Genomic DNA, 25,097 nt, shown 5'->3' on the forward strand with positions numbered 1-25,097 from the left:
TGGTATTTATATGGGACATGCATTGTTTTAATGATATTTTTGCATAGGGATGGTGACTAAAGTATAGTAAACAGCTGTCATTCCATTTAATTTTATATGTAATATGAAATCATATTAGCAAGAAGTGTGCTGAGGATACTGTATATTGCATAGGTTTAAGATTAAAAAAAAAAATACATAAAAGTTTTGTCTGCTCCCATTCTAGTCAATATTGTGCAAAGCAGTCATTGCTTTTCCAAGCTCCCTCGTCCTGAGCATGCTCACACTCAGCACACACCTAGTCCTGGCAGCCAATGCACAATGCATGCTCACACTCAGCACACACCTAGTCCTGGCAGCCAATGCACAATGCATGCTCAGCCCACTCACAGCAGGAAGCAGCGTGTCACCTCTGTCCCTCCTCCCTTCCTAATTATTTATTTCTGATTTTTTTATTCTTATCCTGTAAAAGCAGAAGCTGGAAATGGAGATTTCCTAGTAGGATAATTAGCAGAAGGAACCTTTCCTCCTCCCTGATCCCGCCTATACATTGGGTGACCTGCCCCCTTACCACTAAGCCTAGAAGCAGTACAGTAGCCGAGACAGGCAGAATAGCAGCAGCAATCTCTTCCGTAGCTGCTCCTATGGAGCCATGAGATGATTCATCAGCAGCAGTGGGAGCCGGGGATGCTGCGCACTGAGACTGGAGGGGGCTGGGAGATCATTAAATCCTCCTGGCTGTAGCTGTCTGTATGCTGAGCACCATCCCTCACATGCAGTAAACATGGAAGATATTCTGAGAAAACTGCAGAAGGAGGCTACTGGGAATAAATACAAAGCCATTAAGGATAACTGTACCGTGGCAATTGGTGAGTATAGACAGGGTGCTGCACCTGTCCTCGCTAGGTCCTGTAGGTGGACCTAAAGCTTTTACCTGACACATTTATTAGCAAATCCAAGATATTTGTTTCTGTGATATGAACGTCAGATGTATCTGGTGCTTGATAATACTTCTATGATTGTTGCCTAGTCAAGTAAGGTAGCTCTTCAGGTGTACTGTATATTCCCATCTCTATAGATATGTATTGTTTGTATCTATCTAGTGGATTTATTGTGGTTACGCAGAGGCTCAGCGATCACTGGAGTAAGACTTCTGTATGTGGTCCTTAGAAGGTCCTATCATTTTTCTTTCTCCTTCCAAATAGTAAACTCACTATAGTCTATACCTAATGAATGATGCAAATTTCTGGAAGGTTTTTCTTTTCTACTAGTAACATAGTATGCACAATTTTTAGTGAAACTACTTTGTGTCCTTTTGTCGCTATATTTATATATATACCTGTCTGCCCAGGATGATATGACGTTTTGTGTTTACTGCTGTGAAAGTTTGAATATGGAACTGTAATGATTTGAACTGTATTTGTGACACAATATTTATATAAGGCCTGACAAGTACCAAAGAACAGACTTGGCATAAGAAAACGTCAGCCCACGGCTCTCATCCACTGGTCAGATTGTAATTGGGTCTATTTACCACTGGTGCTGGCGACCAGTGTGTGCTTTGACTGTAACTCAAGACACCAGCACTTTATTAAAATGAGGAATGGGAGACTGAGACTGTGAAGCCAATATTAAGAAAAGTTTGAGAGCCCAGACAGACTACAAACATTTATAAGTACACTATAGCCCTTCTGGCAAGGGCCACTTGGGGTTCAGACTTCTTTGTATATATGATTGCATTTGTACATGTGTGAATACAAAAATTAGTTTCACCAATAACCTTCTACTTAGTATTAAGGCCCTTCACTGCCATGGTAGCTTGAGATGCACCAACGACAGTTAATCATTGTTTTAATATAATATATATATTTTTTATTTATATGGTTCCTTTCTCCCAATATTATTATTATTATCCTTTTATTTATATGGCGCCACAAGTGTTCCGCAGTGCCTTACAAAGTACATAAACAAATAAGTAACCAGCGACTTACAATACAATACAATACAATACAATACAAAACAGGACATGGATAATAAACATAGCTATATATTAGAGACCTTTACACCCACATAAGCAGCCAAGTGTTAGTTGCTCTAGTGGGGAGTAAGAGATAAATTAAAATACAGTAGGAAGAAGCACAAGAAGGTAGAGGGCCCTGCTTGAAAAAGCTTACATTCTAAAAATATCAATATGTCTGTAAATATCAATATGTCTGTAAGCACTTTACAGTATTGCAGGGGGTGAGGCAGCCATCTTGGGCACACTTAGTTCTTAGTCTATGTAATCATTCACATAAATTAGTGCCCTATTGGAGCATAGGGGTCTATTCATGTAGCAGTGAAAAGTCTTTTATCAGTGATAACAGGGCTTTTCACTGCCTCGTCCCATTAAAAGAAGGGGTTACTATAGAGAAATCTCAGATTTTTCTAGCGGTGCCCTGAGTAGTCTACACATTACTTGCCCATATAGTAAAACAGTTCATAGTAGCATGGAAACCTCAGCTTTTAGTTTTGCTTCTTAAAAAAATAGAAATCACTGTCTCAGGATGGCGTAATGGTAGCGGATAGATCCCCATGAGTAGATGTACCCTGACGTCATCAGTTGCTGACCAAAGTCATTATTTACTACCCATGTGGACATAGACGGGGAATATAAATCTGTTTCCGAAGCGTGGCGAGCGAACAAATTTCCACTTTTGGTGGCCTTTATGGGTATGGAACTGCACTTCCGCCCTCACTCCACGTCACTTCCAGGTGCATCTACTGAAGGGGATCCATACACTACCATGGCATAATAGGCCTCCTGAGGGGAGAAAAGCAAAGAAGACTCCTCCCTGTTCTCGCTTCCTTCCTCCTCTCTGTTCTTTCCTCCTCTTTTACTGACACTTGGGCAATCAGCGGTGCCCAAGGAGAAAGTGTGTGAGAGAAAAAATCTGGAATGAGAGGTTCCCGGAGAGTATTAGTGAAGAGACCTGGCAAAGTCGTCATTTACTAAAAATAAAATGTAAAATGTGGGATAGCCCTGTCATAATAAAGCCATCTTCAGATGGCGTTATGAGGACTTTTTTTCCCCGGTCCCCCGACTCCTGCTCTGCTCTGACAGGTAGAGCAGAGTTGGCCCTTCTGATCAGCTGTGTTGTCTAAATAGACCACTGGGAAAAAAAATAGTTTAAAACACAAAACAAAAAAACACCTGATTCCAGGGACCGGAGATTGGTGCTTCGATGAGGTCCTCTGGGGCTCCGGTCAGCAGGTCTACGGGTTCCTGCACTGTAACCCTGGTCAGCTGCTGCATAGAGCAGCTGACCGGAGTCAGTGCAGGGGTCGGGAGACCAGCTGGCTGAGCCTCAGAGGGAGGACTGTACCGGAGCAGCGGTCACCGAGGTAAGTGTAAGTCAGCAGGGGGCCTAACGGTGGGGTTGGTGGGTCGTCGGGGCATGTGCGGACACCTCACTGTATTTTTTGCAAAAAATACAGTGCGAAGACTGCGGAGGGCATTCGCAGGGACAGGGCTTTATCGCAAGCTCTGTTCCTGCAAGGGATTTTTAATAAATTCCTGTGATCACACTACTACAATACGGATTTCAAAAACGGTTGTAAATAGGGTCCTATGAAACTAGTTGGTTGGAAATTAGTTAAGCTTTTTTTTTTGTTATTGGAATTTGCCTTTCATTTGTTCATTAAATTATTATTTTTCCTAGAACAAATTATCTCACACAAATTGGTATCCCCTCATATGCCATATTGGGGGGAATTCAGTTCAGTGCGATGTTGAATAGCCGCGGTAGAGAGCTTCCAAAGCTGTCCAAAACACTGCGCTGTTTGGGCGGGCAAAGGATTTCTTCTTGCACCCCCCTGGGGATATGAGGAGAAATCCGGCAAAAGTGCGAGGCGCGCAGCTGATTTACTTCTTTGCGTGGCACTAACAACCCGGCACTTTAGTCAGAGAATGCCGGTTCCTTAACAAGGTAACCCTTGTTAAATCGCGAGATTGGGCATTCTCCGACCTAACAGCGCACTGAATTGAATTGCTCCGGTAGCTCCCTTCCGGCCCTATTCAATTTGCGTTGAATTGAATTCCCCCCATTGATAGTGTGTTGTTTTTAGGGTGATCTATCCCATGGGTTTAGGCATCTGTTTTAAGGTATGGGTGTTATGGTTGCTCGTGCATGTGAGTGTAATGGCAGGATGCACACAATGATCGTTCCCTCAAACAGGGATTATTGTTATTCTTTTTTGAGTATGTCTTTGACCCTACAAGATTGATTAGATTCTTCCACCTGAACATTTAATATCATAGCAGGTTTTTTTGAACTGAACACATCTGGTACTATGATACACCCGAGTTATACATCCTTACTTATTCCATATGAAAGTAGTTTTCTTCTTTTTTATTGTCCCATCAATTTTAAATAGAGGTTATAAGATTTTGTAATGTCTTTATGTATTAAAATGATTAGGTAACAAATAAGACCTAATAATAAGTCTGAATAGACTTTAAAAATAATATAATGCAATTAAGCGAGTTTATAAATTTTTAAAAGAAATGTTTAATATTAGTTAATTTGAAAAAATAACAATGTATTATGTATAAATAATGTAGTGCGATCGGAAAGCCGTCGGGGAGAGAATGAAAATAGAGACGTTCCCATGACACATTTTATTGGGTAACTCCCAAAAAAATCCCTGATTATCCCATAAGATACATAAGAGTAAAGGCCCCCATACATCAGAGATTGATTGCAGCAATCGTGCAATTTGCAATCGATTGTGTATAAAAATCTTTCCCTTTTTCAATCGATTGTGGCAATTCTGCAATCGATTGAAAAAGGGAAAGATTTTTATACACAATCGATTGCAGATTGCACGATTGCTGCAATCAATCTCTGATGTATGGGGGCCTTAAGATGTAGGGGGTGGTTATTCTTTGAGAAAACCGCCGGAAGAAGGGGCGGAGAAACGCATCAAGTGACCATCCCTAGTGAAATGCACCGTGGAACGCACGACGGCAGACTGAGACACGTTGGATACCCAGTCCAGCAGCACACATTTTCCTCCATACCCAGAGGCACTATCAACCCCAGCGCATAAGGGCAACCAAGCAGGTCTACGTACAGCGGGTGGCCTCGGTCCATCGAGCAAATCCACACACAGCTGACAGTGTGGAGAGAAACGGTCATCGCTACCTTTTTACATCATCCAGCAGCAATGATAAGTTTGTGGTTTGGGCAAACTGACTTTGAATGGGTTATTGCTCATGAGATAATAACAGAAAATTGTTTTGAGATAATGGGCTCAATTAAATTCAACGTGAATTGAATAGAGCCGGGAAGGAGCTCCCGGAGCTTTTCAATTCAGCGAGCTCTTATGTCGGAGAATGCCTGTTCTTGTGCCTTAAACATGGTGTCGCAAGAACTGGCATTCACCGACTTAGACGCGTGGCGTGAGGCTGTTTCTGCCGCGCTAAGGGCAGAAAACAGCATGCGCCAGTAGTTTTGTTGGAAATCCTTCAGTCGGGCTTAACAGCACGCTGAATTGGTTAGCTCCAGGAGCTCTTTCCCAACGCTGTCAATTCCCATTGAATTGAGTACTAACACCTAAGGTGCTACTTATTTATTCATTACTACATTGCTGCTTATCCACTACAAAGCTTTGTTTCTTTTTACTAACCTGACTGACTGGCTCATATTGGCATCAGACTGTTGATGGATTACATCTTATTGGATACTTAACAGACAATTTTTTTTTAGACTTGGTTCTCTTTGAATGTTATTATATCCACTGCCTTTGCTATTCATTTATTGCTGCTATTAATGGATATACCCTTAATATTTAAGAAGGTTGACATATGATAGTGACTGTTATCCCTAATACCAGTCTTTTTCATAACATCATGTAAGGCTTGATACTTGATCTAATTTTTTAGATAGGAAAGCATGCTCATACTAGTAATATCCTGTGGCCACAGGTTGATATTATAGATTCGTTGCTGCGAGATGTTATTTCTAGCCGGTTTCCACTGAATTGTATTTTATTGTTTTTTATTCTGCTTACTTATTAAATAAATCCTAAAAAGTTTATTTTTAAATATATACAACATCTGTGTCAACTTGTCTATTTTTCATTGCTTTATTAATAAAACGGAACCATGGGGTGTGTGTGTATATGTGTGTGTATATATACTACCGTTCAAAAGTTTGTGGTCACCCAGGCAATTTCATGTTTAACATGAAAACTGACTTCTATTTATTAAATTAGTTGCAAAATGAATAGAACATATAGTCAAGACATTGGCAAGGTTAGAAATAATGATTTTTATTTGAAATAATAATTTTGTCCTTCAAACTTTGCTGTCGTCAAAGAATGCTCCTTTTGCAGCAATTACAGCATTGCAGACCTTTGGCATTCTAGATGTTAATTTGTTGAGGTAATCTGAAGAAATTTCACCCCACGCTTCCTGAAGCACCTCTCACAATTGGATAGGCTTGATGGGCACTTCTTGCGTACCATACGGTCATGCTGCTCCAACAAAAGCTCAATGGGGTTGAGATCTGGTGACTGCGCTAGTCACTCCATTACAGACAGAATACCAGCTGCCTGCTTCGTCCCTAAATAGTTCTTGCATAATTTGGAATTGTGCTTTGGGTCATTGTCCTCTTGGAGGTGGAAACTGGCTCCAATCAAGTCCTGTCCACAGGGTATGGCATAGCGTTGCAAAATGGAATAATAGCCTTCCTTATTCAAAATCCCTTTTACCTTGTACAAATCCCCCACTTTACTAGCACCAAAGCAGCCCCAGACCACCACATTACCTCCACCATGCTTGACAGATGGCGTCAGGCACTCTTCCAGCATCTTTTCAGTTGTTCTGCATCTCACAAATGTTCTTCTGTGTGATTCACAAACACCTCAAACTTCGATTCATCTGTCCATAACACTTTTTTCCAATCTTCCTCTGTCCAATGTCTGTGTTCTTTTGCCCAAAGGCTAGCATCCCAGAGTTGCCTCTTCACTGTAGACGTTGACACTGGAGTTTGGCGGGTACCATTTAATGAAGCTACCAGTTGAGGACTTGTGAGGCATCTATTTCTCAAACTAGAGACTCTAATGTAATTGTCTTCTTGCACAGTTGTACACTGGGGCCTCCCACTTCTCTTTCTACTTTGGTTAGAGCCTGTTTGTGCTGTTCTCTGAAGGGAGTAGTACACAACGTTGTAGGAAATGTTCAGTTTTTTGTCAACTTCTCGCATGGAATAGCCTTCATTTCTAAGAACAAGAATAGACTGTCGAGTTTCACATGAAAATTCTCTTTTTCTGACCATTTTGAGAGTATAATCGAACCCACAAATGTGATGGTCCAGATACTCAACTAGTTTAAGGGAAGGACAGTTTTATAGCTTCTTTAACGAGCAAACCCGGTTTACACCTGTGCTAACGTAATTGCACAAGGGTTTTCAAGAGTTTTCTAATCATCCATTAGTCTTCTAACGCGCTTAGCAAACACAATGTACCATTAGAAAACTGGATTGATGGTTGCTGCAAATGGGCTTCTATACATCTATGTAGATATTCCTTTAAAAAACAGACGTTTGCAGCTAGTATAGTCACTTATCACATTAACAATGTATAGAGTGTATTTCTGATTAACTTAATGTTATCTTCATTTGAAAAAAAACCCAGTGCTTTTCTTTCAAAAATAAGGAAATTTCTAAGTGACCCCAAACTTTTGAACGGTAGTGTGTGTGTGTGTGTGTGTGTGTGTGTGTATATATATATATATATATATATATATATAATACATGGTGTGTTTGTATCTATGTGCGTGTTTGTCAGGCAGGCAGAGCGCCGGAGCGGAGCTAGAGTCTGTCTATAAGACGCGTCCCCTTTTCGTCACTCTGGGGGGCATGCCCGGCACTTACGGACACCCGGGCAGCCCCCAAGCACTGCCGACAGGAAGAATAGATGCCGGGGGCGTGCGCTTGGCGTGTATTCTCCGGCGGTGACCGGGTCACCGTACATTTCCCCATCCGCAGGACACTGCGACCCGCGGGTGAAGACGGCACCCGCAGGCTGTGAGGGCAGGGTGCTTTTTGCCCTCCTTCTGGAGGGCAGGGTGCTTTTTGCCCTCCAGAAGGAGGGCAGGGCGCCGTGCCCCGCTAAAACAGCCTAGCGTGAACGCTAGTGTACCCAGCTTTACGCTTAACTTATGAGCTTTTTCACTATAACAATTGTACTAACTTACACTGAAATGCCAAAAGTAATGTTATAGATGCCTATTATAGTGTAAAATCCCCTGTTGCCCAGAAAAGTGCAGCAACTCAACGTAGCATCGATTCCACAAGTAGGGGGAAGACCCTGGAGAGATGTTAACCCATGGTGTCTGGATAGCTTCCCACAACTCTCTGATATTTGAAGGTGCAGGATCTTGGGTGCGAATGGACCTCTCCACTACGTCCCATAAATGCTTGATTGGGTTCATGTCAGGCGAACATGGTGGCCGCACCATTTGTTGGAACTGTCCAGGATGCTCCTTGAACCAATTCTGGACAACATGGGACCGTTGACACTGTGCATTATCCTGCTAGAATATTCCATCTTTGTGAAGTCCATGAAGGGCTGCAAATGGTCATCAAGCAATGCAGTGTAGCGGTTGCCGGTCAATACAATGTTCAGACGGACCCAAACCATGCCTCTTGAATACACCCCACACAATTATGGATCCACCGCCAGCCTGCAGGGTGCCTTGTTGAAAACTGGAGTCCATGGCCTTATGGGGTCTGTGCCACACCGGAGCCCTACCATCAGATCGAAAAACAACTGAAACTGTGACTCATCAGACCACGCCACATGTTGCCAGTCCTCCAGGATTCAATTAGCGGTGTCGGAAGCCGAGGTGCGGCGCTATGTCCGGTGGCGTATTGTTATCAGGGGCACTATGGTGAGTCTTCTGCTCCTATATTCCAGGGAAGCTAAAGAACGTGGCACTGACCTGCTGGATACCGTGTTTCCCCGATAATAAGACACTGTCTTTTTTTTTTTTTTGGTCATAAAAACACCATAGGTCTTATTTTCGGGGTAGGTCTTATTTTAATTAACATTGACAGCAGTGCCCCTTATGCAGGCCCCCTTGTAGAAGTGCCCCTTATGCAGCCCCCCTGTAGCAGTGTCCCTTATGCAGCCTCCCTTGTACGGTAGCAGTGCTGCTTATGCAGGCCCCCCCCTGTAGCAGTGTCCCTTATGCAGCCTCCCTTGTACGGTAGCAGTGCGGCTTATGCAGGCCCCCCCCTGTAGCAGTATCCCTTATCCCTTATTGCAGTGCAAGCCCCCCTGTAATCGATCCCCCACCCACCAGTAAGGTATGGTACTTACCTGACTCGTCCGGGATGTCCCTCTCACTTGCGCGCTGACTGGATCTAACATGATCCAGCAGGCGCGGCCGTGCAGGATCCTCAGCGCGCGGGTGACGTCATGACATCACCCGCGCACTGCATGACTGGGAACGCTGGCCTCTGAAGCGTTCCCAGCTCAAAATGGGGATTTTGCTAGGTCTTATTTTAGGGGTAGGGCTTATTTTGGACTGGGTTCGGGGTAGGTCTTATTATCTGGGAAACACGTTATGCGTCTGGTACCTCATCCATTGAATGTACATGTGATTTGAGCCAGCGTAATTTTTCTGTTACACGGACAATTCTGGCCAAATTCCGCTGGTCACGATAATTAAGCACCCATGTATGGTCACTGTGCTGTCCACAATGGGTAGTAACGCCTTCCATGAGGTATTCCCGGTACATACATGACACCATAGATCGAGTGTTGAATGTCTGTACAACTTCGTGAACCCAACATCATGCTCCGTACGAACTCCGATACTTCACATCGCCTTGCTGTGAGCAGCCTAGCCGGTGTTCAAACTGACTCACAAGATGTCAGATTTCAACAGATGCAGGTCTGGGCATTTCCAAGATGTCACAGTACGGTGATGCCTCCTGCCATTACCTTTACATACTGCTATCCCATGACTTTTGACACTTCAATGTATTTGTCCCCTTATAAGTAGTAAATCCTTTTTTTTAGACTTCTTTTTTTTTTTTTGTGCCTGAACTATTATTGATAATGGTTCATTTTACCCAGCACACTGAAAACCCATTAACTTCTACACATATGTGTATCATATGGGAGAGAAAATTTCTTTTAAATTTATCTTGTGCAGTGGTTAATATATAAGAACTGTAATTATAAATAGCAAAATCGGAGATCGCATTAATGCCTATAAGATGTCATAGAGGCCTATGACAACACAGACATGCTCTGAAAAATGTATAATGCATATTTCTATGGGATGTAGTTAGTTTCCCGACGGTTGGGAACCCTGACGTCAGTTTACCGGCGCCAGAATCCCACCGCACGCAATAATGCCAACGCCGATATCCAGAGTTTAGGGTTAGGCACCCCGTCCTGGGAGGGGTAGGTTTAGAGTGTGAGAAGGGGGTTAGGCACCACTGGGGGTAGGTTAGGGTTAGGCACCACTAAAGGAGGGTTAGGAGGGGAGAGGGGAGGGTTAGTTTACTTACCAGTCCCAGTCGGGATTGTAGATCATCGGGCTTCCAGAATCTGTATGAGAACCGGCGGCTATTCAGCCGTCTGTATTTCATACCGATTCCATTTCTACATATGAGATAGTGTTCCAGTCTCAAGGATGGGCAACTGAGAAAAATATGCAGCAGTTTAAAAGTTAATAATTGTCATTAGGCAGTACTGTAGGAGCAAGCGGAGAGCTATTAGTCCTAATGTTATTGCCAAGTAGCATACAACACTACTGGGGACAGCTGTGTATTAAATCCAACACTACAGCACTACAAGCAGACAGTCGTGTATTAAATCCAAATGCAATAGGCCAAAGTAAATCACTTGGGTGCAAGTATATACACATTCATCAGTATCTCCTGTTCTTTTAAGGAAACTTAGGGCCTGATTCTGACCCGCTCCCGAGCGCTGAGCGCTCGCAAGCGGGTCAATGGTGCCCAAGTGTGCATGTGCGAGACCCGAATTACGACAGCCAAGCCGTCGTTAGGGGTCTCGCACCAAAGGGGGCGTGCTGTCGATGGTGATTGACAGCACGCCCCCTTTGGTGGGTGTGCCGGGGGCGTGGCTGCCCAGACGGAGGCGTTTCCATGGGAACGCCTACCGTCTAGGTCCGGCCCCACTGACATCACTAGTGATGTCAGTGGGAGTGCTTTTGGCTGTGATAGAGCCAAAAGCACTCCTGGGCTTGCGGCAGCGAGACCCTACCGCAGGGTCTCGTCGCAACCCGATGGACACGATGGTCTTGACCATCGCGACCAATATTTTGGCCGCTCGCTATAGCTGTGGGTGGTCACCCACAGCTATGCGAGTGGACAGGAGGTCGCTCCAAAAAGGAGCAGGGACGGCCCTGATTCAGAGCGAGCGCTCTGTCAGAGCGTCCGGCTTTGAATCAGGGCCTTAATTCAATGGAACAAGCTGTTCCTAGTCCCATGCAATAGAGACAAAATGTTACTTGCCAGACGTCTATAAGTTTTGGGGCTCTATCCGTTTTCCAAGCTGTAACAAATACATTTATCCACACTCTTTTGTGTCAGATCGGCTCCTGTCTCCAGTGACTGTGCCCTGAGAAACCAGATGCCAGATAGAATGTTCCTGCTGGTCAGACCAGATACCAAAGTTCCTTCCTGAGCATTGATTAAGTAAGCGGTCAAATGGTATCCTTTCTATCAACGCGCTTCATCACAGTATTAATACTAGGTTTTGATAAAGTCTTAGGGCCTGATTCACCAAGGTATGCAGTTGCTAATACGCACGCAATTTGCGATTGTTGCGTACTGTGTATGCATCGCAGTGCAAGAACTAGCCATTGCAATCGGGATTGCGATCGCCGTGACTACGCATACCCATCACAGAGTGATTGACAGGAAGTGGTGTTTTGTGGGTGGTAACGGGGGAAGGGGGGGAGGTCGGGGAAACACAGGCGTGCCAGTGCGTTTGAACGCCGTTGCATGAGCTTGCATAAATTATCCACTGTAATGCCTTACGCAGCCTGAGGCTTCATAGCATGCGCTGAAGATAGCAATTTCTGAGTAAGGTCAGAGCTTGTGCAAGTGTGCGTGAGGCTGCGATGGTACTCTATGTTACCGATGTTTTCACAGTCTAAACATTACAGATGTGTGTAAGGTAAAGTATGCGTCCTTATGTAGTGCTGCGGGTGCATTGCGATCGCAATGGATTAGCATACTATCGCAGTTGAACTGTGTGCGTAATCGCTATTGCATTCACAGTTGCCTTCTGTAATGAATGAGGCCCTTAGTACTTGGATTTGCTTTATGGGTTGTGGAATTTTTATACCCTAAACTCTGGCACAAGATCACAAAAAACACAAATTTAAACTAGGAATAAAATCAACTCTTGATTGTGTATATTGGGTGTAATTGAAATGTGTAACCCTCTCCAATATAATTTAAAGCTATGTGCTTCTAATGGGTTAGTTATGAAATCCCGGCTGTCGAGATGCTGCTGGTCAGAATACCGACAGCGGCATCCCGACAGCCCCCCTAGTGCCTAAACCTTACCTCCCCACACACTAATCCTAACAGTCCCTCCCCGGTGCCTAACCGTAACCCTCCCCCTAATGCCTAACCTAACCCCGCTACTTATCCCTAACCTCCCCCTAACACCCCGATATTTGCATTCAGTATGCCCCCTAACAACACAATACTTTCCTTCAGTATGCCCCTTAACTACCCGATACTTACCTTCAGTATGCCCCCTAACTACCCGATACTTACCTTCAGTATGCCCCCTAACTACCCGATACTTACCTTCAGTATGCCCCCTAACTACCCGATAGTTACCTTCAGTATGCCCCCTAACTACCCGATACTTACCTTCAGGATGCCGATGGTCGGGATACTGGTGCCGGGATCCCGACCTGTCGGGATTTCACCGCTGGTATTTAGACGGACGGCATCCCGCAAGCGGGTTGCTGGCTACATCCCGTTTCAAATATGTGTCAGTTTCTTATTATATAATGTAAATATCAGATTATTATACAAAGTCAGTTTTTTGCTACTGTCAGGATGTATTATATGCAGTCCTGCTAAGTATTGTTCCTGCTGTTTTTTTGTAGTATATCTGGGTGGTGACAGCAGTTTCCCAGTCAACCCTGAATGCACATCTATTTTTGCCTAAGAAACAGTTGTTATATACTGTATGTTCTCCCACTTTGCTCTGCTCTAAAGCTGGGTACACACTATGCGATCTGCCTTACAGTGTATTGTTCATACGCGGATCGCATGGTGTGTACGACCGATTGCGTGTGTCTGTGGGTTGTTCATCGCATTGTCCCGTCTGCTGTGCTGCATAGCAGTTGAGACGATGCGATAAACGACACCATGTTGCTAAATGCACCTTGCCATCGTACACCATATTGTTCATTGTGTATGGACGCCGTTATGTATCGTTCCATTGCGTCATCCCATCGGCTGGGTACACAATCGCATATTCTGTACAGGCAAGCTATTTTTTTCTACAAACCACCACAATGTTGAGTATACCTAATTGTTTCTCTGTTAAGGTTTAGGGACAACATTTCACATCTGTGAATAAAGGGCCTGTGTATCAATCTGCAGCTTCTGCATAATTTTATGTAAAAAACAGTTTCTTCATACTTGTATGTATTGTAGTTATGTACTAAAACACAATGCAGGAGATTTCACTGAAATCTCCGGGAAAATGCTAATTAGCACTGCAGATCGCAGTCCCCATTATTATCAATGGGGACTACTATCTGACTCCTATGTACTAATGTAGCCCCGATAGTTTACAGTGTCTGCTTCCCCTGGAGAAGTTTTTCACTTCTGTGATAGATTTCTACAATTTCCCGGGGATATAACTCGCAGGGACAGTGGTTACTGCAACTGCTGTCTCTGCGAGTTCCCCTCTGTGCATAGTGGGGATATTTTCATTAAAAATTAAAACACACAATACAGATGTGTCTTCTTGTATCTTTGCCGCTTGTGCGGCAATCGTGCGCACGCATCGCACAATGCGACTTTCCGCACATGCTTGCAGCACGGTATGCCATGCTGCAACTGCGTTCGCACCATGCAATACTATGGATTGCAAGTGCAAATGCAGCACACGTACCCGGTTACTTATGCGCGTGATACAAGAGGGCACATCTGTAATCGCGGCGGGGCGTTTATTAGTACAAAGACCCCTAAATCATTTACTTCTAGCATGACAAAAGTTAGGTGCAGTGATAATTTTGTATGTGGATAATTTGGTCTAAAAATTGTCCATTACTAAATCAGCCAGGAATACTTAATAATCGGGACTCCTTGCTTCTGGTATTCTTAAAGGTACTTTTTATTAGAAGGATCGCAATGAATAACACAGACCATAATAATCAAAATCTCACTTATACAAATGATTATCAAACAGAAAAGGTCTGTTCCTTATAGGAAAAAACAGATTGTGATGCAGTGTACACAATGATGAAATAGGCTGAATAAAAAAGGAAAATAAACAGAAAAGGGATATATAAGAGAAAAGAGAAGAGGAAAGAAGCGAAAAAAAGGGGGGAAAGGAAAGGTCCCCGGGGTGGGTCCCAAGGCTGAAAATAAATAACTACATATATACATATATTGTACACATACCGTATATATACACTACCGTTCAAAAGATTGAGGTTACTTAGAAATGTCCTTATTTTGGAAAGAAGAGCACTGTTTTTTTCAATGAAGACAACATTAAATTAATCAGAAATACACTCTATACATTGTTTATGTGGTAAGTGACTATACTAGCTGCAAACGTCTGTTTTTTAAAGGAATATCTACATAGGTGTATAGAGGCCCATTTCCAGCAATCATCACTCCAGTGTTCTAATGGTACATTTTGTTTGCTAAGCGCGTTAAAAGACTAATGGATGATCAGAAAACCCTTGTGCAATTATGTTAGCACAGCTGAAAATGGGTTTGCTCGTTAGAGAAGCTATAAAACTGGCCTTCCTTTGAGCTAGTTGAGTATTTGGAGCATCACATTTGTGGGTTCGATTATACTCTCCAAATGGTCAGAAAAAGAGAACTTTCATGTGAAACTCGACAGTCTATTCTTGTTCTTAGAAATGAAGGCTTTTCCATGCGAGAAATTGCCAAGAAACTGAACATTTCCTACAACGGTGTGTACTACTCCCTTCAGAGAATAGCACAAACAGGCTCTAACCAGAATAGAAAGAGAAGTGGGAGCCCCGGTGCACAACTGTGCAAGAAGACAAGTACATTAGAGTCTCTAATTTGAGAAATAGATGCCTCACAAGTCCTCAACTGGCAGCATCATTAAATGGTACCCGCAAACTCCAGTGTCAACGTCTACAGTGAAGAGGCGACTCCGGGATGCCGGCCTTCTAGGCAGAGTAGCAAAGAAAAAGCCATATCTGAGACTGGCCAATAAAAGGAAAAGATTAATATGGGCAAAAGAACACAGACATTGGAAGGAGGAAGAATGGAAAATAGTGTTATGGACAGATGAATCGAAGTTTGAGGTGTTTGGATCACACAGAAGAACATTTGTGAGATGCAGAACAAGTGAAAAGATGCTGGAAGAGTGCCTGACGCCATCTGTCAAGCATGGTGGCGGTAATGTGATGGTCTGGGGCTGCTTTGGTGCTGGTAAAGTGGGAGATTTGTACAAGGTAAAAGGAATTTTGAATAAGGAAGGCTATCACTCCATTTATAATCTATATAATATCTTGTATGTATTCTCTTTGATCTTAACACAAAGGGCAGGATGTACTAACCTTGCGGTGTACATCCTGCCAGCCACCGCAAAATGACTAATCGGATATGTACTAACATATGCGATTAGTATCGCAAGGGATAGCTCTTGCCATTTGCGAAGCAGCCGACCCCGGGTGAGGGGGTCTCTGTGGGACTCCACCACCTCCGAGCCCCGAGAGATTCCTTCTGGTGACCCGTGCAGGAAGTTCAGAACTCCTCCTCCTCCTCCTCCTCCCTGCACCCGGAAGATTAGGAGGAGAAGGATTTGGAGGACCCAGGAGGAGCATGGGCCGGTGCCAGAAGACTGAGGTGAGTGGGGGCCAGTGCTGGGCGACTGAAGGGTGGCGGCGAAGCGTCGGGAGCATGATGCGGTAATAAGCCCATAGGCTTCTAGAGGGTAACGCCAGGTTTTTCTGGAGTTACCCTCCGCACCGAAAATAGGGTGGCCGGGGCATAGTACATATGAAATTGAGGTGAAATTCATGAGAATCACGTTGTGTAGAGAAGTCCTCAACGAGCTTTGTGTACAGGGAGGAAATTAAACCTCTGGTTGAGGAGCATCTCAAACATAAAGCCTCGAAGTTGGAAAGGGGTCTATTCGCTCCCTGCTCCCGCAGCAAAGCTCTCGGCGGGGGGGGAGAGCGGCCGCGGAAGGTGCGTGTGGGAGCAGCGACAGTGTTTGCCGTCTCCCACATGTAACACTGCCGGCATACAGAGCCCTGCTGCCGCAGTGAAGATCCCGGCGGGCGGGGAGCACGTGTGAGCCCCGCTATGCCGCAGCCGCTAACGCGCGGTTACCAGCAGGGGCTGAATAGTTATCAGCACTGTAGCGCTAAGTACCTGGTGCATGCACGATGGGTAGCAGAGGGGGGGTGGGGGGAGCAGCGGGGAATGCGCAGCCACATACTCACTGCGTTCCATGGAGGGCTCTCTGAGCTTCAGCACTCTCTTCTTTCTTTAGAGATGTGCTGTGGCGATAAGGAGCTGTCAGTGCTTTTAGTATAAGCACTGTGCACTCCTTCCTGCTTCTAACAAGTCAGGGCGCCGGGTACCCGGACCCCACCTTTAGAGAGGTGGCGAAGGGTACCCATCAAGTGTAAAAGATAATATAAAAAATAAATGTCTTGCTGGAGCACAGCAGATTGTGACCAGCTCCAAAAGCACATTTTCTAAACTGAGGGCTGGTGGGGCATAGAGGGGGAGGAGCTTCACACTTCTAAATTATTTAAAGTGCCAGCTCCAGCTATCCATGCCTCTATACCCCAACGTAAGCAACCTCCAGTGTCCCCTGTGGAATCGGAGAAAAGGATTTACCTGTAGGTACCAAAATCACATTTTCGACGCCTGTCATTTAACCCCTTGCCGGGATTAGACCGTCAGGAAGCCGACGGTCGGGATTCCGTCCATCGGTTTCTAGACTGCTTCCCGTTTTTTTCTCAGAAATTGACAAAAGTAAGAAAAATATTGATTGTTTGAGTAATAATCTAAATCGTCAAAGTAAATTACCATATATACTCGAATATAAGCCGAGTTTTTCAGCACATTTTTTGTGCTGAAAAAGTACCCCCTCGGTTTATAGTCGAGTCAAGTGTAGCGCTGACCGGACGGAGTTCGGTCAGCGCTACACACTGCCAAACACACAGCCGCCGGAGCCGGCAGCTGCGTGTTTGGTGTAATCAGCAGCTGCTGAGAGTCTGTCAGACTCTCAGCGGCTGCTGCTGCTCCCACTGCGGGAGCCACCTTCCGGCTCCCGCAGTGGGTAATGGGAGAGACGTCGTCATGACGACGTCTCTCCCATACAAAGCGGCCGGAGGAGCGGACAGCGGCGGGACCAGGAGCGGGAGTTTCAGGTAAGTGACTTTTTTTTTTTTAAATTCTTACTACTTTTCTCTCTACTGGGGGGGCGATTACTACAGGGGGCAATTACTACAGCGGGCACTACCAGGGGGCAATTACTACAGGGGGAACTACAAGGGGGGCATTACTACAGGGGGAAATTACTACAGGGGGAACTACAAGGGGGGGATTACTACAGGGGGCACTACCAGGGGGGGATTACTACAGGGGGCACTACCAGGGGGGGATTACTACAGGGGGAACTACAAGGGGGGGATTACTACAGGGGGCACTACCTGGGGGGGATTACTACAGGGGGCAATTACTACAGGGGGAACTACAAGGGGGGGATTACTACAGGGGGCACTACAAGGGGGGGATTACTACAGGGGGCACTACCAGGGGGCGATTACTACAGGGGGCACTACCAGGGGGGATTACTACAGGGGACACTGAAAGGGGGGATTACCACTGGGAGCACTACCAGGAGGGATTACTACTGGGGGCACAACCAGGGGGAATTACTACTGGGGGCACTACCAGCTGCTGCCATTTCCCACACTAGGCTTATACTCGAGTCAATACATTTTCCCAGTTTTTGGGGGTAAAAGTAGGTACCTCGGCTTATATTCGGGTCGACTTATACTCGAGTATATACGATACTTTGACAAATTAAAAAACCCTAAGATCCAGGGCTCTGCTGTTGGGAGGGACTTGGCCTTGCACCCATTGACAGTTAAGTGATTTGGAAAGGTGGAGGTGTTGCCCATAGCAATTTACCAGATTCTAGCTATCGTTTATCTAGTGCAATCTAGAAAGTACAGGCACTGATCAGTTAAAGCAGGGATGGGGAACTCAGGCCTGGGGGCCGTATAAGGCCCGCAAAATCATTTGGTCTGGCCATTTGAGCTTTTTTCTGCTAGCCTCATATGGCTAGCAGGGTGCCTAGAATGGCACCCTACAGCCAGAATCTATGCAGCAGGCCACCTGGAGCGTCCTTAGGACTCTTCAGACGGTCACACTCCTGACCTTACAGCTCCATATCCTGAGGATGCTCCAGCATTGCTGTAATCACCGGCGATTGTGGCCCAGTCCCATGTGACATCACATGGAACTGGCGTGGCCTGCACCGGGCCCGCAAATAAAGTTATATATATATCAAAATGGCCCTCTGCAGAAAAAGGTTTTCCACCCGTGAGTTAAAGTGGAACGGTCAAACAGTGTATGTTAGTTGACAGGTGCCGCTTTATGTATATTATTTTTTTTTTTTTTATCCAGGGTTTGAAATACTGCATTGGAGTAATGCCATTTTTGGAATTTGGTATTTTTAATGAAGGTAGTGCAGAAATAAAAAGATAGATGAAGCAAAAAACCCTCCAAAGTATTAAATACATTGTAGACGTCTATATTTTTCTGTTGTCTTATTGCAACTTGCTAGATTCTACAAACTTTACATTGGTTATAGACAGTCATATAACATCAAGGAATAAACATAGAGTTTTAGTGAATTTTAAGCCATATGTTATTTTGGATTTTTTTAGATGCTCGTGTCTGTGACCTTGAATTGTTGATTTTCTATGATAGATATATATATTTTATATTGTATATATATTTCTATCTATTAGATAATAATTTTAGACACTTATAGTACTATATTGTGCAGAGAAATAAAGTAAAAATGAAAGTGGTTTGGTATGGCTAATAATGTTATTTATATAGCACTTTTCTCTCAATAGAACTCAAAGTGCTTTCCATTTGCATATGAAATACAAAATAAGCTAAACAGGAAAGAGGGACATTAGTGAAATGAGTGAGTAAACAGGTGATTCTTTAATTTTTGAAGGTTTGTAGAGTGGAGGAATCTCGAACTGTGTAGGGAAGCGAGTTCCAAAGAGTCTGAGCTGCAAAGCTAAAAGCTCAACCCCAGGTGAATTCCGGCAGATTCTAGGTACTGCTAATAGTCCCTCATCTACAGATCCTAGTGAGTGGGGCAGTAAGAAATCAGGTACCTTGAAATCTATCCTCCATCTTACAGGCAGCCAGTTGAGGGAGTAGAGAATGGTTGCATAATTCCGTCGATACACACTGAGTTTAGCCTATGTGTAAACGTCCTGTTGCCACCCAGTTACCTCCATTAAGCTGTAAGTGGAGATACAATTGAGTTGCGTTTGACTCTGAATTGCCCCATAGCTTCTTATGCTCAGCTTCAAAGCCTGCGCATAGGCAACAAACATGGAAGATACTGTATGTCTGACAAACTGATTTGCGTACAACTCTGCAGGGCTTTTATTACTGTAGCTAAACACCATGGGCCAAATGTAATAGGGGGAGAGTTTATAAAATGTGACAGTTTCTCACACTTTTTAAACTTGGCCAAAGTAATAGAGTCCGAAAACAAAGCAACAGAGCAAATGCATGTTTTTCATACTGAAAAATCTCTCACGATTTAAAATCTCATACAGATATTTTCCCATTTTGAAGATAAAACTCGACCAATGTGAGATTACTGCTCAACTCTCACATTTTCTAAACTCTCACCCTACTACATTTGGCCCCATGTAATTCTTTTTGACACTGTTATGAGGGAGATCTCTGCAGGTAATTTTGGCAGAAAGAGTTTGGAAAAAGATAAACTATACGCCTCAATCACTATTGTGTTATTGTATTATTTTTTTATCAGATATAATTATATAATCTATCAAATCCAGGAAGATTCTGGGCTGGATAGTGTAGATGTAATCTGAGTGACGAATGAGATTTAAAGCTTTTGAAGAAATATTTATCTCAGAAAACGTTAAACAAAGAAACTGTTATTTAAAGTGCTTTATTTTGGCTGAGCTGTGTCAGTATCCACGTATTTGACATGTCTCCATTTTGAACATCTCGAAAATGACATGGTACACTATGTGTGTCTGTCTTTTTAATAATAATAATAATAATAATAATAATAATATTAATTGTCTGTGTTTCAGGGAGGCCTGAAAAGTTGGCAATTTGAATGTGAAGTGTATGTTGGTTTATATTTCCTCCCCTGTCTAAATATTTTTATTATTTATTTTAGTCTTTTCAGTGAAGGTCATCATGTTAAAAATAACAACCATTATATCAGCAGTCTAAACAACATGCTTTATAGGGCCGAATTCAATAAGCAGAGAGATCTGTAGTGTGATGTGCCAGGTTAATATAATGCGCGCTTTGCAGAATATTTTTATGAAGTTACAGTAGCTCCCGATACCTGAGCAAGTAAATTACAGCCAGCAAGTCATGGGATTCACGGCAATGTAATTACAATGTAAGCTCTCGCAAGCAGGGCCCTCTACCCTCTTGTACTTCTTGTTACTTATACTTTAATTTACTGCTCACACCCGACTAGGGCACCTAACACTTGGTTGCTTACGTCCTGTTGCTTATTTGGGTGTTATGATCGCTAATGCAGCAATGCATATAAACCTTGTCCTGCATTGTATTGTACTGTAAGTCACTGGTTTCTTGTTCACTTCTCTATGTGTTTTGTAAGGCGCTGCGGAACACTTGTGGCACCATAGAAAAGATGTGTTAACTCTGCAGTTTGCGACCTATGTGAAGTATTTGAAAGAATCAGCCTGAACCCAAGAAAGTGGCAATTAAGATAGCAGTGTTAGAATGCTGTTATTGGCCATAAGCAAAGACTGGATGCAGTCAAATGGTTTGAATTTTGCAATTTATATAAATTATGAAATGACAGCTAGCATGTGTATTTCAGCAAAAAAAAAAGTATTTAGGATATTTTGGGGTACATTAAAATGTTTCTGTTGTGATTTTTTTTAATTGTCTTATATACATGTTCAAAAACCCAATTTTCATCAATGCAACATCTCTGCATACATGTCCCACATGATTTAACCCATTTTTCTGGGTTGTTTTTAGAGCAAATGGCAAGAAAAATGACATGTTCTTATTGCCTGTTTTACTATTTAAAGACCTCTAAATACTTTTTTTTTAATTGGGATACTGCACTATGTCCTGGTATTTTTACATTAGAATAAGGAATTGTGTCATACTTTTCACCTAGTCTGTAGGAGCGAATTGAAAATTTTTATTTCTTCCATTGAAATCAACATTAATGTAAAGTAGATTTCTAATAGAATTGCAAAAAGTCACAGCCTTAGGTTTAAAAAGTTGTGATACCTAGTTCGTGGCTGATTGAATTTATAATGTTAAAATTCTAATAATTTTTTTTATTGATGGTGAACTACATTTTACAGTACGCCTGTCATGGCCAGTTTAATTGCTGCTGGGCCATGCTATAGCACTTGGAGAACCGCTAATGCCTACATGCCCTTGAATCCAAAGCCCACTGGCACCTGGAGTCCATCTGTAAAGAAAAACAAAGTTACTCCTTTTTTTTTCTCCTTTTCCCAAAACAGACTGTAATCTTATCTTTGTGCATCCATCACTGACATTTGTTGCTAATAAATGATATAGGGTAATTGGAGGTGTTGGCCATTATAACCGCAATAACGATTAACCCCTTCAGTTTTGCAGTAATATGTTTTATCTTTATCTTACTGTTTTTTGCAATCAGTAACTTTAATTATTTTAGAAGTTTTGTTTGGTGCTATATTTGCTCTCCTATCTATAACTGACTAATATGTATGTATTTTTCTGATGTCTGCAGAAGTACTGGGTGCCCGGGAAGGTGTAACCAAGATCCCTCCCTACCAGCTGAGGTATGATAATTGTCTACATTTAGCACAATATATGAATTCCCCATTTCCACATGCCAGCAAGTATCTGCCTTTTCTGCATGTGCTCATTAGTTTCTTTTTTTATGAATAGTTTGTTTTGATAAGAGCTTTTTTTTCATAAAAATATTGAAGTCCTACAACGTTGTTTTATTAATTACAGAGTAACGTAAAAGTAAACTGTTATTTGGTGTGGGATTAGGGGAGGGCAGAAACTTCCACTGATGAATATAAAGTAGACCTAATCCCCCACCCCCAGCACTAGCTGTCTTATTTTGTGTAATAGAATTTTTTTATAATTATTTGTTCTAATTAAAATAAACTGTTTCATGAAAGTAGCACATATATGCAAATGTTTTTCAGTGTATGTCTAGTGCTACATTGAGACGCTAATAGCAACATTTTTGCTTGGGCAGCATGGGTTCTTCCAGCAACTCTGATGCCACACACAGTCTATAATAATACTTAAATGGGTTGTCTTCTAAAATGTTTTTGTGGTGTACATTATGGGGCTGATGCTAAGTTGGGAGCAAAGCAAAAAAACAGTAATTTTGCACCTGGGCGAATCATGTTGCAGTGCAGTAGTTGATCTGCAAATACATTTATATGTTTGCATACAGGATAAATACTGGCTGGTTTTGCATGTGGTCACAAATGTTGGACAGCTTTATCTTTACACTGCAATTTAGATCTGAGTGAATTGCAGCGAAAAGGAATGTTTTATTTTCGGGGTCAGACCGCAAATAATAATAAATACACCCCAGAAAGAGTGACCATTAAGGTAGTGTCACATAGGTGCATTTAAATGCTGCCTTTTTCCATATAAAAAACATTGTTATTTATAGGAGGCAATGAAAATTGCTTCTGTTATAGGCTAAAGGGTAGTGGGACTTCACCACCAATTTCACACTAGGCCATACAGATTGGAAAACAGTGGTTGCACATCTACAGAACATATTTACTTTTCTGTGACAATGGCAGAGCGGTCACTCTTCACTATAACCTGTAACAATTGGAGGGATTAAGGGTCTGATTCAGAGATGGTTGGTAATGCATGCTTTCGCAGCCACTCTCGCAGTAGCTGCCGCTAAACAGCACTTCTATACGGCCAACCTTTTACGGGAAAGGAGCAGCAGCTCAGGCCGGAGGAAGAAGACTCGCTACGGACCCTACACAGAGGCCGAAGGGAGCTATGACATCCAGAGCCAGGCACCTCCCCAGACGGACACTCCACGGAGAAAAGGCGAACCGGTGGAAGTGTTCTTTTGTGGAGAAGATAGCCGTTTGAGCCACACGACCCCGATCAACCCCAAGGTCCGCACCATCAGCAGGCAGCTTGTCAGGACGAATAAGTGCACGTACAGCATCAAGAGAGATGGGACGCCGCTCTCCAACGATAACTGAAGGTACCATCACTAATAGGGCAAATACTGTCAAATGGACAGACGGTACTGCTCATCAGGAACAGACATTAACACCCAATAAGGTGTTAAAGAGATTGTACAAAAACCCCTTGCAAATGACATTGTTTAGTCTTCATTTAATAACGAGATACCAGGAACTGTGATAGATCGGAAGCAACGCTCTGTAGTAACTTTAGTAGTGAATTCTATATTGAGTGTGTAGATTTGAACACATCGTTTATGGGTTATAACTGCCCTTAAAGGCACAATCCTTATCTAATTGGTGTAATATTAACACTTCATTAAAATAATTTTAGCTACCACCGAGTTTCATAGTCCATAATTGAGAAGTGCAGGTGTATTTATTAGTCAGCACACCACCCTCGTGTTCAATGACAAGCACAGACCCGCGAAGGGGAGAGCGCAGTCAGTAACCAATTGGTTGTTTCACATACAAGTTATACTCTCGCAGTAGCGTTTGCGGGATTATGCACATGCTAATCTCAGCTTTCCGTTTGTATTCCACCATGTGATGGATTATACGAGTGGCGAGACACTCATTTTCAGTCTCTGTGGTCTGTGCATTTGAGATGGAGATTGTGAACACACCAACACAGCAACATTGCTCACACCATCAACATTTGTGGTAGTTTAGGGTCAACTCTAGTTTATCTAATCCACCTAAACATGGCCTCTGAAGCATTGTATTTGCAATTGGGAATGCGGCTGGATTACAAGACACTCCCGTGACATTCCCATAATAAGATCATGAAACTGACCCTTTTTGCGATCACTTTAGGTCACCTCCCAGTCTCCACCCCTTCTCAACTGCGTAATTATCGGTACTATGTTCATCTCTGAATCAGGCCCTAAGTTCTTATGAACATTGCTCTAAGATTGTCCTTCAAGGAAGGTGCCATCGCTTCCTGCCATCGTTGTCAAGTAACCATTTGTATGATGTTTTTGAACTTTGATAACTGAAGCTCCGCCCCTGGGCTACCCATGTCACGGTCTTGGGAGCCAGTCACAGCAGAGGATCTGAATAACACTTGTTCTCTCTGCCACTATTACTGAAAATCAAAGCTCAGGTACAGCATCACTTTAAAACCATCAATGTTGGAAATCCATCGGCCCTCTAACATCGATGGGGGAACCCATCTCCCCATGACCATCAATGGTTGTCAAGCATTGATGGTCGTTGGGCAACACTACATTGCTCTTTTCCAGCCGGAAATGAGCATTGAAATGCTTCCGTTAAACCACACCCTTAGAAGGAACTAGGAACAGGAGTGTTTGGGTACAGCAATAAAACAATTAGTCCTCGTTTGACTGGTGGGTGGTGG

At 43.3% G+C, this 25,097-nt stretch overlaps 1 protein-coding gene across 1 annotated transcript in view; it reads left to right on the forward strand.

Annotated features, from left to right (window-relative positions):
* Positions 1 to 735: 735 nt before the first annotated feature.
* Positions 736 to 25,097, forward strand: part of ARFGEF3 (ARFGEF family member 3) — a 156,617-nt gene continuing 132,255 nt past the window's right edge. Inside the window, exons 1-2 of the mRNA XM_088453279.1 lie at positions 736 to 848; positions 22,285 to 22,336. Of these exons, the coding sequence (XP_088309405.1) occupies positions 764 to 848; positions 22,285 to 22,336 (137 nt within the window). The 5' untranslated portion in view covers positions 736 to 763. The remainder of the gene's footprint in view (positions 849 to 22,284; positions 22,337 to 25,097) is intronic.

The sequence above is a fragment of the Taudactylus pleione genome, unplaced genomic scaffold (genome assembly GCF_031769625.1).
Source record: "Taudactylus pleione unplaced genomic scaffold, aTauple2 ptg000006l, whole genome shotgun sequence".
In the NCBI taxonomy this organism is placed as follows: Eukaryota; Metazoa; Chordata; class Amphibia; order Anura; family Myobatrachidae; genus Taudactylus; species Taudactylus pleione.